The 17,615-nt window shown below is 38.9% G+C and overlaps 1 protein-coding gene and 1 pseudogene across 1 annotated transcript; both read right to left on the bottom strand.

Annotated features, from left to right (window-relative positions):
• Positions 1-526: 526 nt before the first annotated feature.
• Positions 527-17,525, bottom strand: NKAP (NFKB activating protein). Its single transcript, XM_020888090.2, has 9 exons — positions 17,140-17,525; positions 14,449-14,529; positions 12,405-12,475; positions 11,964-12,104; positions 10,129-10,192; positions 8,614-8,723; positions 8,440-8,515; positions 7,204-7,353; positions 527-1,573 (listed from the first exon to the last, which is right to left on the bottom strand). The coding sequence occupies exons 1-9, from the start codon at positions 17,523-17,525 to the stop codon at positions 1,399-1,401; spliced, it is 1,254 nt and encodes a 417-aa protein (XP_020743749.2). The 3' UTR covers positions 527-1,398.
• On the bottom strand, positions 4,788-5,254 carry LOC110133860 (large ribosomal subunit protein uL23 pseudogene; annotated as a pseudogene).
• Positions 17,526-17,615: the final 90 nt, after the last annotated feature.

Below are 17,615 nucleotides of genomic sequence, written 5' to 3' on the forward strand. Positions count from 1 at the left end.
CATGGAATATTACTCAGCCATTAAAAAGAATTCATTTGACTCAGTTCTAATCAGATGGATAAAACTGGAGCCCATTATACAGAGTGAAGAGAGTCAGAAAGATAAAGACCATTACAGTATACTAACACATATATATGGAATTTAGAAAGATGGTAACAATAACCCTATATGCAAGACAGAAAAAGAGACACAGATGTATAGAACAGACTTTTGGACTCTATGGGAGAAGGCGAGGGTGGGATGATCTGAGAGAACAGCATCGAAACATGTATATTATCAAGTGTGAAACAGATCACCAGTCCAGGTTGGATGCATGAGACAAGTGCTTGGGGCTGGTGCACTGGGATGACCCAGAGGGATGGGATGGGGAGGGAGGTGGGAGGGGGGTTCAGGATGGGGAACACATGTAAATTCATGGCTGATTCATGTCAATGTATGGCAAAAACCACTATAATATTAAAGTAATTAGCCTCCAACTAATAAAAATAAATGAAAATAAAATGAAATCTGCATGTTACATGAAGTATAGAGTTAAAAAAAATTTTAATATCACAATTATCTTCATCCTTATGACACACGAAGTTAAAGCAATAATTCACTGTATTTTTCCTTATTAAACTCCTGATTATTATTGATTCCTATTCATTTACAGTGTTCAAATGATGATCTAAACACAGTTCAGATGGAAATAATGTACTTCCATTTACAGAACAGACTTCCCAATATTTTATATTTGAAAGAGCCATTCTTAAGTAACCTGTTAAGAATTTTAAACCTAATGTTCATATTTTCAATTCAGTAAGTCTGTGGGTTAGTTTGCTGTTTGGTTTGTTGGTTGGTTTGGGGGTGGAGGTAGGGACTAAAATCAACATACATTATTTCCAGAGCAGACAACATATTGTAATATACAAGTCAATCTTCAAATTCTAGATTTTCTTTTTTTCAGCCATGCCTTCTTTCTGTTAACAAAAGTGGCCTCCTGTATGCTTCTATCAAGTCCCTTTATGACATTCAACACAGAGGAATGATAACTTCCCACAAGTTCAGTTGGGGTGGGCATCAAGTAGAACTCGTGGCAGCACTGTCCCATGATGTAAGAGTTCAGTTCCTCATTTCACCAGAATTTTCTCTCAATGTCTCCTCCCCCAACACAGTAGAATTTCACTCATAATTTGGATTTTTAAACCAGAAAGTTGTTTTGGTTAATCCAAAATAACCCAAAGAGCTTGCTAAAGTTATATCAATACGCAGCTTTTTTAATAGGATTGAAAGAATTAAATAGAAGGCACAGTAGCACTGTAAAGCTTTTTCAGATCATAATCTTTTTGTGTGTGTATATATGGAACCCAAACTTTCTTTTTTGTTGTTAAAAACGTCTGATCAACAATCAGAAAATCCTCATTTGTCCTCTTTCCCTTTAGTTTTCCTGTATACCATCTCTCGAAAACTGGCCAAGATCTTGTTTTCTCTCTTCCGTCTCTCTTCTTGGTTAAAGGATGCAAGGGCTCTCTTCTCATCAGCACTATAGATCTGATTCTCTTTACGCAGACGCACAGCTTCCATTCGGCGATGCCTGGAAATAATTGTATTTTTGGCTTAATTTCTCAGTAATTATTCTCATAGTGTTTCCTCACTAATCCTTTCCTAATACAGAGTGGTCAATTTAAAATGCTGACAAATAGAAACTTTCTCTAGATTTTCCAAGGATCATTCATTTTATCCACTGACATGTCCTTTGATTAATTTCTAGTATGTAAATAATGATCTCTTGAGGTTCTGTCAATAGAGTGAAGTTATTAATTTCAAATTCTAAGTGCATAAGTCTAGTTCTGTTGTTTCCAGTAAGACAAGCAAACAGGCAAATTATTAAACTTCCTAAGTAGTATGCAGACTTGATAGTAGGACAGATAAGATTTAAGTTGTCATCTAGCTGGTGGAACTTCTTCACAGTTCTAATTTATCCTATAACCAAAAGAACTAGGTTTAAATCTACAACTGAATTTTGGATGTCTTGTGGGTGTATTTAACTTCCTTAGAATCCAGTAGCAGCTCACAGAAAAGAAAGAAGGGATTTTAGCCCAAGGGCCAAATCAGGAAGTATAGGCTCTGAGGCAGAGGGAAACTCTTAGATCGTCTTCAAAAGGTCTGCTTATTTAGAAAAACTTCACGAAAACCTGATACTTTTATGTGTATGTACGCAAACCTACACAATCAATTATAGATGAAGCTTGAACTATGCCTAGAAAAACAGAGCAGACTGAGTAAGGTGAAGAGGGGAGACTCATTTCAGGTTAGTGTGAAGGTGGGGGAGTGGCAGGTCAAGGAGTCAAGGAGATGGCCATGTACTTAGATTGCTCAGGGTACAGTGAGTAGAGGAATTGATCTGGAACAGAAAGTGCTAGATGAATGATGCTGTGGTAAACATCCATATACACATCTCCCAGTACATGGGAAAGATCCTCTTGGGTACACAGGTATGGAATTGCTTGGTCATAAAATATGTGACTGCTCAACTTTCCAAGACATCAGACTGTTTTCTAATGTATACCACCACTAGCAATACTTAAGAGATCATATAGACATCCATCTTATCAAATGCTTGCAGTAATTAAAACTTTGAACTTCTATCGAATGGGTGTAAAACCATATGTCCATAAGTTGATTTCCATTTCCAATGATAATGAACATCTTTTTCAGTTCAGTTCAGTTCACTCAGTTGTGTCCGACTCTTTGCGACCCCATGGACTGCAGCACGCCAGGCCTCCTATCCATCACCAACTGCCGGAGTCTACCCAAACCCATGTCCATTGAGTCAGTGATGCCATCCAACCATCTCATCCTCTGTCATCCCCTTCTCCTCTGCCCTCAATCTTTCCCAGCATCAGGGTTTTTCAAATGAGTCAGCTCTTCGCATCAGGTGGCCAAAGTATTGGAGTTTCAGCTTCAACATCAGTCCTTCCAATGAACACCCAGGACTGATCTCCTTTAGGATGGACTGGTTTGATCTCCTTGCAGTCCAAAGGACTCTCAAGAGTCTTCTCCAACACCACAGTTCAAAAGCATCAATTCTTCTGCTCAGCTTTCTTTAGGTAGTCCAACTCTCACATCCATACATGACCACTGGAAAAACCATAGCCTTGACCAGACGGACCTTTGTTGACAAAGTAATGTCTCTGCTTTTTAATATGCTGTCTAGGTTGGTCATAACTTTCCTTCCAAGGAGTAAGCGTCTTTTAATTTCATGGCTGCAATCACCATCTGCAGTGATTCTGGAGCCCAGAAAAATAAAGTCAGCCACTGTTTCCCCATCTATTTGCCATGAAGTGATGGGACCAGATGCCATGATCTTAGTTTTCTGAATGTTGAGCTTTAAGCCAACTTTTTCACTCTCCTCTTTCACTTTCATCAAGAGGCTCTTTAGTTCTTCTTCACTTTCTGCCATAAGGGTGGTGTCATCTGCATATCTGAGGTTACTGATATTTCTCCCAGCAATCTTGATTCCAGCTTGTGCTTCATCCAACCCAGCATTTCTCATGATGTACTCTGCATATAAGTTAAATAAGCAGGGTGACAATATACAGCCTTGATGTACTCCTTTCCTGATTTGGAACCAGTCTGTTGTTCCATGTCCAGTTCTAACTGTTGCTTCCTGACCTGCATACAGGTTTCTCAGGAGGCAAGTCAGGTGGTCTGGTATTCCCATCTCCTTCAGAATTTTCCACAGTTTATTGTGATCCACACAGCCAAAGGCTTTGGCATAGTCAATAAAGCAGAAATAGATGTTTTTTCTGGAACTCTCTTGCTTTTTCGATGATCCAGAGGATGTTGGCAATTTGATCTCTGGTTCCTCTGCCTTTTCTAAATCCAGCTTGAACATCTGGAAGTTCATAGTTCATGTATTGCTGAAGCCTGGCTTGGAGAATTTTGAGCATTACTTTACTAGTGTGTGAGATGAGAGCAATTGTGCGGTAGTTTGAGCATTCTTTGGCATTGCCTTTCTTAGGGATTGGAATGAAAACTGACCTTTTCCAGTCCTGTGGCCACTGCTGAGTTTTCCAAATTTTCTGGCATATTGAGTGCAGCACTTTCACAAGCATCATCTTTTAGGATTTGAAATAGCTCAACTGGAATTCCATCACCTCCACTAGCTTTGTTCATAGTGATGCTTCCTAAGGCCCACTTGATTTCACATTCCAGGATGTCTGGCTCTAGGTGAATGAGTGATCAGACCATCGTGATAATCTGGGTTGTGAACATCTTTTTTGTACAGTTCTTCTGTGTTTTCTTGCACTGATTCTTAATATCTTCTGCTTCTGTTAGGTCCATACCATTTCTGTCCTTTATTGAGCCCATCTTTGCATGAAATGTTCCCTTGGTATCTCTACTTTTCTTGAAGAGATCCCTAGTCTTTCCCATTCTATTGTTTTCCTCTATTTCTTTGCATTGATCGCTGAGGAAGGCTTTCTTCTCTCCTGGCTATTCTTTGGAACTCTGCATTCAAATGGGTATATCTTTCCTTTTCTCCTTTGCTTTTCACTTCTCTTCTTTTCACAGCTATTTGTAAGGCCTCCTCAGACAGCCATTTTGCTTTTTTTGCATTTCTTTTCCATGGGGATGGTCTTGATCCCTGTCTCCTGTACAATGTCACAAACCTCTGTCCATAGTTCATCAGGCACTCTATCAGATCTAGTCCCTTAAATCTATTTCTCACTTCCACTGTATAGTCATAAGGGATTTGATTTAGGTCATACCTGAATGGTCTAGTGGTTTTCCCCACTTTCTTCAATTTAAATCTGAATATAGTCAGGAGCCAGTCGAACATATGCCTTCTTCTCTCCATCAGGCCTGATCAGAGTATTGACCTTAGCCACGTCAATGTCATAGAGCTTCTTCACAGCCTGTTTAATTTGGTGCTTGTTGGCCTTGACATCCACAATGAATACCAGTGTGTTGTTGTCTTCTATTTTCTTCATGGCTGACTCGGTGGTGAGGGGGAATTTGATGATGGCATAGTGGTCAAGTTTGTTTCTCCTAGGGGCGCTCTTCCGAGGATATTTGGGCTGCCTCCTGAGCCGCAGTGTTTTGGGCCGCCGGAAGGTGGGTGACGTCCGGATCTTCTTTTTCTTGTGGCTGTGGACACCTTTCAACACTGCTTTCTTGGCCTTCAAAGCCTTTGCTTTGGCTTCAGCTTTAGGAGGGGCAGGGGCTTCCTTCTTCGCCTTCGGCGCCATCTTCATGAAAAGGGTTTGTCTTTTCACTTATTTTAAGATGTTCTGATGAACAAAATTTCTTGCTTTTACCTCAGGTAAAGTTATTAATATATTATTGTGTGGTTGGTGCATTTTTTGGTCTTCTTTAAGAAATAGTTCCCCACCCCAAGATCTAATAGATAACTGTTCATATTCTATACTAAGCGTAATGAAGTTGTTTTTGACATTTAAGTCCATAACCTAGCTGCACTGACTTTTAAATATAGTGATAAAGGGTTCTAGACTTCCCTGGTAGCTCAGGCTGTAAATATATTGATAAAGGGTTCTACTTACATTTTCTCCATACAGGTGACTATTTTCTTCCTGCTCCATTTACTGCCTAGTTCCTTCTTTCCCCACTGATTGGAGAAAGCAGCTCTTTCATGTAATGAAGTTCCATACATGCATAACTCTACCAGGCTCTGTATTTTATTCCACTGAACAGTTCATTTGTTTCCCCACTCTTTCTGAAGTGAAGTGCTGCAAGCTTCATAATAAGCCCTCCTATCAGTAGGAAAAATCACCTTCCTGCTCTTCTTCAGAAATGAGATGGCTGCTCTTGGCCCTCTAGTCTAACATTTTAATTTTGCGAGAACTGATAACTCTACAGTATTGCCTTCCTATTCATGAACATGGTATCTCTCCATTTATTTAGGTCTTACTAAATGTCTTGGTGTTATAGTTTTGCCTGTAAAGATCTTAAGACTTCTTTTGTTAAGATTTACTCCTAAGTCCTTCATATTCTCTGATGATACTGTTATAAATGTTTTCCTTTCATTTAATTATATTTTCTAGTTGTTTGTTGCTGGTACACAGAAATGCAGTCGATTTTTGTATATTAGCTTTATATCTAACCATTTGTTAAACATTCCTGTTATTTATAATTCAGCTGAGGATTCCTTAGGATTTTCTTTTTTTTTTAAGAATTATTTTATTTTTGGCTGTGCTGGGTCTTCATTGCTGCACGTGGGCTTTCTCTGGTGCTTAGCCTTCTCATTGTGGTGGCCTCTCTCGTTGTGAAGCACAGGCTCTAGGCTCTCGGGCTTCAGTAGTTGCAGCTCCCGGGTTCTAGAGCTCGGGCTCCGTACCTGGGTGCATAGGCTTAGTTGCCCCAAGTCATGTGGAATCTTCCCAGATGAGGGATTGAACCCATGTTCCCTGCATTGCAGGGCGGATTCTTAAACCCCTGGACCACCAGGGAAGTCCAGGATTTTCTATCATTCACAAAAAGGGACAGCGTTACATCCTTTGTTCCAATTCTTGTGCCTCTCATTTCTTTTTCTTGTCTTATTGGTTCTTAGATATAATGTTTTCAAATGTCAGTCCTCAGAATTCCAAGATTCTGAAGATGCTTCAGGGGTCCTGCAAATATTTGCCCACTTTTAAAAGTTTATGAAGTTTTAAAATTCAGCTTGATCTTGGTATTGAAACACTATTAGTTCACTCTCCTTGTTCTTCCTGGTATTTTGCTTTTTCTTCCCCATTTTATATTCCTTTTCTCATGCTGAAACTGACCTCTGTCATATCCTTTTTCACTCTTCATTCTCAGTGTCCAGAGGACTAGAGAGTTCACGTTCTCCACAGAGAACTAGAGGCACACTCAGAAACTTTTACTGTCTTATGAAAATGCTTTCTTAACTACCAGAATGCCACACTGCTCATGGAGCACTGATAAGTAACTGAATTTAACTATCTCCTCCAGAAGATAAACCATCTGTATCAAACTATGAACTAGAAAAGGACACTGGAAAGCCTAATTCTTTGAAGCTGGAGATACAACTGAGTTGCATACCTACTTGGAATTTTAGACAACTATATTTATACCAATAAAACCAATAACAAACCAACATTTATACTCTACTTTTCATTAGAAATGGGCACTTAATGAAAATCTATCACCAAAATATAATTTTGGTAGTTATAAAGGAAACTGACCTCATTGCCAAGAACATACCTGCTGCCACTCATTACATAGCCTGAACATTCAAATGATGCAATTTCTTCACTTGTCAAGCCAATTTCACCTCTTCGTGGGATACGTTTTCCAGCTTTTACATATTCAGCCATAGCTGCACCTTCACCGGGTAACAGAGCATGGCCATAGCTACAATGAAATATAGAATTAAGAAAAGGTTCATTATAAAAGAAAAGGTTCATTATAAAAGAAAGCACAAAAAACATTTCTCTCAGAAAACAGTAGGAATAACAGTTGCTGGGCAGCATGCTGGGAAGCCTTATGTAAATTATCTTAATTTAATTAGGGAACACTGCACTGTGACCTATATTACTAACCCAGAAATGCAGAGATACTTTGGAAGAATAAAAGGACTGATGTTAGTGAGCATATATTCATGGTTTACAATTATGGATCAATTTTCCCTACAGCTGTTGTAGTTATTGCTTCTGCCTCCAGTGAATTCCTTTTTCCTTTAAATACAAAGTAGAGAAATAATATACCTCAAATTAACACATTTTTTAAGACTTATAGCCAATAATAATGCTATACAGTAACAGTTCTCTATTAACTTTCATTCAAGGGGGCTTTGAAAACTACCATCCTGGGACTTCCCTGGTGGTCCAATGGCTAAGACTCCACGTTCCCAGTGCAGGGGGCCTGGGTTTGATCCCTGCTCAGGGAACTAGATCCCACATGCTACAACTAAGACCTAATACACTTGAAGAAAAAATTTTAAAAACAAAAAACAAAAACTACCACACCCCTTCATTCAATTCACTAAATTCTTCGTGAGTATCTATTAAACTCAAAGCTTGTAATATACAGTAAAAAGAATCTATGTTCTTGTGGAATTTATGTATTAATAAGGATATAACACTAATACAATGTAGAATATATATTACAATGCACAAAATAAAATGCTGTGAGTACTAAAGAATTAAAGAGGGGTAGGAATCACACCTACCTGTGGAGGGAAGGTATTGGGAATCAGCACATGCCCCTCCTTTGAGGGGCTTTGAGAAATGTTAAGGATTTTAACAGAAGGAATTGGGGTCACTGAAGAAACCAGGACTGGGAAAAGAAGGGAAGGCATGTTGGAGGAAGAAGTAAGGTGAAAGTACACAGAAACTTTGGGTCTAAATAAGGGAGTAGTGAAAGATATACTTGGAAGAGTAAGTTAGGACCATACTTTTGGGAAGGCACTTTAGAGATTATAAACATGCTCTTACTTACTTCAGAGGTTTATCATCTTGAGAGGCAAGTGTTTTGGGAGCCTCTGGGCCAATCAAATCTGAGGGTTCTTCAGGTTCTACAGGAAAGATATTCAGAAACATATTCACATTTCGACTAATCAGTTAATTCAGTGTTTTATTTGTTCTGAAGTCAAAGTCTATCAGAAGAACCTACTTGATCGATCCTTCCAGGGATTCTCCAGAAACTCTTCTTGGGACTCTTTAGAACTTGAGTCACTGGAATCTTTTCTGCTCTTCTTAGACTTCTTTTTCTTATATTTCTTCCTGCATTGATTATAATTTGATATAAATTAATTTAATATTCCCAGGCTAAAGGGCATCTTACTTTTTCAAGGAAATGAAAGACTGATTGAAATGATTTGGATGCTCAGCTTATTCAAATGTGTTAGAGAAGAATTTGTATTAAAAATTTTAACTTATTTAACCAAATCATGTTTCACTATAAGCTGGCTCAGACAGTAAAGAATCTGCCTGCAATGCAGGAGACCCAGGTTCAATCCTGGGTTGGGAAGATCCCCTGGAGAAGGGAATGGCAACCCACTCCAGTATTCTTGCCTGGAGAATTCCATGGACAGAGGAGCCTGGCGGGCTACAGTCCGTGGGGTCGCAAAGAGTCAGATAAGACTGAACGACTAATACTTTCACTTTCAAGGGAACAATAAAATATAGTTCTCATGTTGTAGAAAGATAGCAGAAATAAAGCAGTTTAAGAAAACAGCGCTTACCAATTTGAACATCAGTAATTTTCAGTATAATGGATTAAAATACATCAAATATGTTTGAATCCCTGGGCTCATGATGATAAAAAACATCAAAAAACCTCAACTCATTATTTTGAAAACTCATAAAACAAATAAGCAATTATTCTACCCTTCCTATAACAACTATACTCCAGGGTAACCAAACAGTTAATGATGGTAGGCTTCTCATATAGAATTATTTTACCTAATAAATGAAGAATCATTTTGCAGTCCCTAATGAAGTAAGGGACCTAAACAAAGACTATTGATGCAGGTTAATATGTCAAAATGAGATGACCAGACATTATCTGCCTCCTGCTGGAAGTACACAGTACTACTTATGAAGTACTCCTACCAAAAACTCAAATCTGAACCTTATCAAGTGTCTAGACCTAACTATCAAGCTACAGGAAATATAAAGGACCGAAAGCATGCTAAAAGGACACCGTAAGAATACAACCAGCAAAATCCACACTGCAGGAAACTCTCCAGGGCAAATGATATTTTTTCCTCTAGAACTAAACTGCAGGAACAAAAAGGGAAGGGAAAACTATCTATTTAAAGAGATGAAAAAGATCTATCAACCAATCACAATTCATGTACATTGTTTAGATTCTAATTTGAGGAAACTATTCAAAAAACTGCTGAGATCTGAATGAAGAATTATTATTAAATATTTTATGTGGATTAATAGTATTGTGCTTTTTTTTTAAAGAATGCCTATCTTTTAGAGAAACTTGCAGCTTTATGGATGAAATGATATCTGGGACCGGTTTCAAAATAACAGTGGGGGTGGACAGCAGAGACTGTCAATAAGCTGATCATTGTTCAAGCTGAGTGATGGTTACATAGAAGTCCATTATAGTATTTTATATAATTGTATATATTTTTGAAATTTTCCATAATAAAAATTAAAGAAAAAAACCAACGATCTGCGTTTCTTCTTCTTTTCCTTTTTCTTGGCTTTCTTTGCTCTCCTTTTTGTATCTTCATCTGCAAATTAAAGCATATTATAATTTTAAAAAATTTTAACTCTAAAACCTTAATACTTTTGAGTAGATAAATACCTTATAACTCTTCTATTTGTTGTTACAGAGAATTTAATTCATTCAAACATCTATTGTTAGGAAATGTACAAGGAATGAGGGACACAGAAATTAAAGTTGCACTAAGCATTTGGTTCTATAGGGTATTATTACTAACTTGATTGCATGAGATACTAGTATTGTGATTAGATAGGAAAATGTCCTTACTGTTTAAAGATGGACACAAAGATATTTAGGGTGGCAGTGTGATATTTGTAATTTACCTCAAATATCTCAACAACAACAACAAAAATCCATATCTGAAGCAAACATGTCAAAATGCTAACAGATGGTACACCTGAGTGACAAGCACTGTATATGGCATTAATGACACCACTCCCTGCACTTTTCTGGATGTTTGAGTATCTTCATGATGTGTGTGTTTGGGGGGATGCTTTCCAGGACCTCAGTCTAGTGGAGGAGACAGAGGGAAGGGGGTCAGTAGAATCCGAGTGACAGGGAAGTAGGGGGCAGTGTTCTGGGCGCACAGAGGAGTATCACCATCAGGCTGGTTTGGAGAGGGTGGGTGAGGAATGGTTGACTGTGAAAAAGTGACTCTTAAGCTAGTTCTTCCTAAGTCAGTTTTATTACAAAAGTAATGCACATCCATCCATGCAGTGAGTAGGCCAAGCCACACGCAAGGAGAGACTGGCACTGTAGGCAGCTGGATTCTGTACCACATGGCAGAGTCAGGAGAAAGGATGTGCAACATGAGATGAAAGTCACTCTCAGGACACACAGGACGCTGCAGGAGAGTGACAGGGTACCTGTGATGAGAAATCCACAGAAATGTGACCTCAGAGGAGGCACCCTCTGTCAATCACCAGCCATGGGAGGGCACCAAAAGACGGCTTTGTTGTGATGCAACCCCACAGGAAGTGTCTTCTAGAAATCAACTGCTGGCCTGAAGGGTCTCCTATGTTGTGCCTCTTTGAAAATTGCACAAAGCTGACCGCTGAGTGTGAGAATCTCACAAAAGAGATGCTCCACTGGGCTGATGCAGCCCCCTATGGCCTGGTTTGGCACCACACGTCTCACAGACTGATCCCAACCTGGTTCGGTGCCACATGCCTCGTGCAGCTACACACAACCACTCTGGAGTCACACCACTTAGCTCTGAATCCCAACTGTGTGACCTTGGGTATGAGCGGTACTTATAACCTGCTCAGGTCCTCTGTCTCCCCAACTCTAAGATGTGTCCAACAGTGACTGTGTGGATTAAACAGCAATAATGCCTATCAGGCACTTAGCAGGGTGCCCGACACAAAGTCAGTGCATGTTCAAAACTCTTGGTTACTATTTTAAAGAATCTTTTTCTAGCATAAGCTTTGGACTTCCTTGGTGGTCCAGTGGTTAAGAATCTGCCTGCCAATGCAGGGGACATGGGTTCAATCCCTGGTCCAGGAAAATCCCACATGCCAGGGGCAACTAAGTCCATGCGCCACAACTACTGAGCCTGCATGCTCTAGAGCCTGAGCTCCACAACAAGAGAAGCCACTGCAATGAGAAGCCTGTGTACCTGCAACGAAGTGAATCAGCCTCCACTTGCCACAACTAGAGAAAGCCCCCACGTAGGAACGAAGATCCAGCACAGCCAAAAATAAATAAAAGTAAAATAAACTTTAAGAAGTAAAACTAGTTTTGAAGTAAGGCGGGCAGAATGGTATTGGCTTTCTTACCACCGGAGTCTGTGTCAGAATCAGAGTCGCTGTCACTATCATCAGAATACTTCTTGTGTTTTCTTTTAGATGATTTTTTCTTCCTCCTTTTCTTGGATCTTTCTTTTGAATGACTAGACTTCTTCTTCTTCTTCTTTTCTTCTACATAAAATACAAATAAAAACTACTTCTAAATTTTAAAATTTTTTTAAAGAAACTTATTTTGTACTGGGGTATAGCCAATTGACAATGCTGTGATAGTTTCAGGTGAACAGCAAAGGGACTCAGCCATACATATACAAGTATCAGAAGTATTTCTGAGTATCAATTTTATTGTATTTGAAATACTGAAAAGAAATGATGACAGGCAATTTGAGTAAAAGTAAAGTCTAATGTTCAACTATTTATAAATGTATTTTTTAAAATTTCTCAATAAAAAAAAGCTCTCAATTAAAAAAATACCTTCTGAAGTAGAAGCTGAACTGGTGCTTTTCTTTGGCTCTTCATCCTCTACTGGTGTATGTTCATCAGAGCTGAATTTAAAGAAAATGGTAGTTAAGAATCAGAAGAGTGTTAAAGGCAACCTACTGAATGTTGTTGTTCAGTCGCTCAGTTGTGTCTGACTCTTTGGCAACCCTGCGGACTGCAGCATGGACTGAATGAGAGAGACCATTTGCAAATCATATCCAAGAAGGGATTAGTATTAAAAAAAAAAACCCAAAAACCAAAAAATGATGTAATTTTACAAATAGGCAGAGGATCTGAATAGACATTTTTTTCAAAGAAGACACCCAGATGGCCAGTAGGTAATGAAAAGATGTTCAACATCACTAATCATTGGGGAAATGCAAATGAAAACCACAATGAGATATCACTTCACACCTGTTTGGATGAATGTTATCAAAAAGACAAAAGATAACAACTGTTGGTGAGACTATGGAAAAGAGGGAACACTTACACTCAGTGAGAATATAAAATGGTACAGCTATTATAGAATCCAGAATGGAGGTTATTTAAGAAATTAAAAATTGAACTTCCATATCACCTAACAATCTCATTTCTGGATATATATCTGATAGAACTGAAATCAATATCTCAAAGAGATATCTGGACTCATGCTCATTGCAGCATTATTTACAATAGCCAGAATGTTAAAACAACCAAATATCCATGAATGTATGAATGGATAAAGGAACTATGAGAAACACACACGCATACCCCACAACAGAATATTATTTATCTTTAAAAAAGAATGAAGCTTGCCATTTTCAACAACATGGACAGCCTGTGAGGGCATTTGCTAAATGAAATGTCAAACAGAGAATGGTAACACATGATCTCACTTATATGTGAAATCTAGAAAAACAAAAAACCACCACACCACAGATACAGAGAACAGACTGATGGTTGCCAGAGCACAGAAGGTGGGGGCAGGGCATGGGTAAAACACATGATGGGGATCGAGAAGTACAAACTTCCAGTTATAAAATAAGTAAGTCATGGGGATGTAATGTACAGCATGGCGACTGCAGTTAATAATGCTGTATTGCATATCTGACAGTTGATAAGAAAGTAAATCTTAAAAGTTCTCATCACAAGAAAAAAATTTTTATAACTATATATGGTGACGGATGTTAACTAGACTTACTATGGTGATCATTTTGCAATATATACAAATATTGAATCATCATGTTATAACATGCCTGAAACTAATATTGTATGTCAAATATATCTCAAAAAATAATAGGGGATGGGGAAAAAATAACAATTTTTTAAGAAGAAAAAAGAACTTTCAGATAATAATGCTTTATCACCCTGTCGCAAATTACAGGTTTACCGGTCAAGCACCTTGTCTCAAGAAAACACAGAAATAGAGCAGAGGGTAGATGCAGCTTCTGAATGGCACCAAAGAGAGAAAAGCTGCAGTCCATAGGGTTGCAAAGAGTTGGACATGACTGAACAACGACAACACAGAGGAAAAAAAAATACGGAAAAGGAAAAAGCATTAGGCCTTTAATAATACTGAATACAGGAAACTAAACAGACTCAGTATATTCATTTTTAAAAACTTTGTAATGCTAATGTCTGACATTTAATCAGTTACTGGATTGAGAAAAAATGATTCAAAATAATATTAATGTATTTGTTTCAACACTGAACCCTTCTATGAATAGGAAATTAGCATCCCATGAATTATAATTTAAAGAGAACAATTAAAATGCTAAAATCCACTAGGAGCATGTTTTAATCCTAAGGTATGTTTAATGTTTTTAAAACTCAAGGCAGAGAATAGCATAAATCACAAGAAAGAGGGAAAAAAAGAGCTGTAGTTCAAGTTCTTCACTTAACAAAAATTTTGACCATAGACTCTGGATTTAAACAAAAGTTGCATTTAAACTATATATGTATATATATTTAAAATTTATTTTTATTAATCGAAGGATAATTGCTTTACAATATTGTGTTGGTTTCTGCCATATAAAAGATGTATTTTTTAATCACTTACTCTGGTTCTGGATTCTTTGGAGAAAGTCCCCACACTTCAGGAGCTCCCAATTCTCCAATCCTCTCTCTCTCACTTAGTCTCCTAGAAGAGATAGGCAGGTAAACCATTTCCTAAATGTATTATAAGATTCAAAGGAGTCCAGTTAAGTCCTGTTTTCCCTCTACATTTTAAACTTTAAACTAATAAAACTTGGTTTAAACTCAGGAACTTCCCTGCCAGTCCAGTGTTTAAGACACTGTGCTACCACTGCAGGTGATACAGTTTTGATCCCTGGTTCAGGTACTAAGATCCCGCATGCCACAAGAGGTGGCCAAAATTTTTTTTAAAAAAAGAAAACTCAACATTAGTATCTAACTCAACATTAGGATCTAATGTTCTGATGTATCTGATGTTCTATCAAATAGTACAAACTACAGACAGCCCGATAGGCCTGGACAGAGATTCAGCCTGGGAGGCTGTCCAGTGTCATTCCAGTACATGCATCACACAGCTCCCAACTGCTCATTTCATCTTCTGCAATATGTGACAAAAATGGTCTTACATTTGGAAATAACTTCATTTGTTTATGTATGCTTATGAAAGTAAAGAGAATTCTCTACTTTGGACAAGGTCAAACCTTCGTTTTCAAAAAGTCAGGAATTAGTGAAGAAAATAAAAATGAAGCATTAGAAGTAGAAAATAAAGGGAGCTCTGAAAGTAAAAGAAAAGTTTTATTTGACAAAACTTTACTCAGTGAGATAGAGCATTTGTTTTCTGTTTTTCCCCCAATTCTTTTTTCAAAAAGTAGTAAATTCTCTATCTACCCTTGGAAGACAAAATTATTTTATGTTTGTGATTTCTTCTCTTAATTTTTGATATTCCTTATAAACACACAAACAATACACAGCAAAAACTAAGGTTTACTTCTTCAAACTTCAGCTGCTGTGACTCCACTTGTTTAAAAAAAGAACCTTACTAAAGAAATAAAATCCTTTTGATTTTTTAAAACAAATTATTTTTTTCTTCCTTATTCAGGGGAAAAGGTATAATCGTGCAGAGTCAGACTCAGGTTTCCTACTTGAAGTAACATAAAATCTAACAGAGGACACACTTATAGCTAAACTTTGGATACATACATACGGGATGAAGAATGCTTGACAGGCTAAAAAGACCAAGCAGTAAAGTTCTTATCCCTCCTGCCACCCGACTTCACGGATACTTTAAAATTATTTATCTTCTAAATGTACAAATGCACATTTCATCCAAGGAATTCTGACATCTTTTGGTGAGGAATGTCTAGTATGGAAACTGGATGCTTTTTGATGGACATGGCCTGGGGGTAACTCTCTGGAAATCGTAATTTGGAGAAGTCCGTCTCCAACCTAACTCAGGACTGTTTTTACTGTTTCTGTTCCCATGCACAAAACACTAACAGCTAACACTTAAGGGCAATTTATTGTGTTCCAGGCACTAAATCATTACATCTCTAAAAAGCTTTTGTGCTAATTTTTCCCTTTTACACAGGGAAAAAATGGAACTCAGAGAGGTTAAGTAACTTGTCCAAAGTCACACAAGTATTAAGTAACAAAGGAAGGCTTCAGACTCAGGCAGTCTGATTCTGGAGCCTGTCCTTTTAATCACTAGGCTTTAGTGCCTCCTACTTTTGGAGGAGGCACTAAAGCTATCTCCCTACTGTTGAAACCTTAACCTGACCTTCAATGCCTGTTAACACTTTTTAATTTCTTGTATTTAAAAATACATACAGTATGATCAGTACAGTGCCTGACACACAATTTAACACTCAATAAGCATTAGATATTAAGACTTACAAAGCACATAATTGCTATAAATGAAGTATAACCTTTAAAAACAGTGAATCAATTTAAAAAAGTGAATCACTATATTATTGTACACAGGTAACTTAAAAACACTGTATACTATACTTCGATTTAAGTAAAAAAAATTAAAGCTTACAAAACAGTAATTTATAATTTTCCTTTTTCCTTATTCATTTTCTTCTCCAATACTCACTGTCACTAAAGGAGATCTGATCTCAATCTGACCTCATTTTTCATGGTCAAGATTGAGGCCGCTTAAGATCTTTCTCAATGTAATCCAACCTTACAGTTTAGCAGATCATTTTTTCCTACATTTAGTCAAACATCTTGTTTCAGAGGTTCTCCTCCCCTCCAATTTAAACCTTAAATCTCAACCTTTCCCAAGTCGCTGCAAAACAACTCCACTCACTTATCCTATTGTCTCAAACCTGTTTGATCATTCAACAAACAATGGTTGCGCACCTACAAAGTGCTCCGCACTGTAAATTTTGTGATCAATAAACTGGGCTCTTCCAAGGGCTCAGTCTACTGGGGAATGAAAACGTGATCACTAATGACAACGACACAACCAAGTAGATGCTGTAATTCCGGCAGGTCCGAGGCTCTTGACCATGCCCGCAACAAGCCAGGAGGCTGGAAGGGGTAGCGGGAGGGAGACCAGGGCATTAGATGAAGGGGTCGGAGGATGAGCGAAAAACCTAACGATGGAAAGGGATGAATAAGGCGTTATCGTGGGTGGACTGAAGGAAGGGATGAAAACGCGCGCAAGTCAGGGAGAGAGAGCGAAATGCGAATAGTCGGGTACGGAATGAACGATAAATCGGACTCTAAAGGCTGGTGGGCTTGCGAAAGAAAGTGCGTTCGTCTCACTCACTTCTGCCGCAAGCTCTCCTCCCTCTCCTTGTCCAGGAGGCTAGGCCACGGCTTGTCGCTCCCGTAGGGGCGTGAGTAGCCGCCATAATAGGCGGACGAGGAGGCAGAAGCGAAAGGGGCGCCGCGAGGTGCGGAGGGCCGCTCTCGAGAGCGTGAGCGCGAGCGCGAACGGTAGGACTGGTTTCGGGAGCCTTGGCTGGAGCCACTCAGCTGATGGCTGAGGCCATTCCGGTCTCCGGACCGAGAGCAAGAGCGCGAGCGAGAGCGGCGGCCGCGCGGGGAGCGAGAGGATTTGCTAGGCTTAGGGCTCTTCGAAGAACTGCGACGCTTCCCCCCGGAGCTCGAGGCCTCCCACTCCGGGCTGCGGGAGCCAGACACCGGAGCCATCGCTATTGCTGGGTCCCTGAATCCGTGGGTGAAGGGGGCGCTCGCGCGAGCTCCGGAAAATTCTCCGTTGCCTTGGCTCCCAGGACCGGC

This window comes from Odocoileus virginianus, unplaced genomic scaffold (genome assembly GCF_023699985.2).
Source record: "Odocoileus virginianus isolate 20LAN1187 ecotype Illinois unplaced genomic scaffold, Ovbor_1.2 Unplaced_Scaffold_20, whole genome shotgun sequence".
Taxonomy (NCBI): Eukaryota; Metazoa; Chordata; class Mammalia; order Artiodactyla; family Cervidae; genus Odocoileus; species Odocoileus virginianus.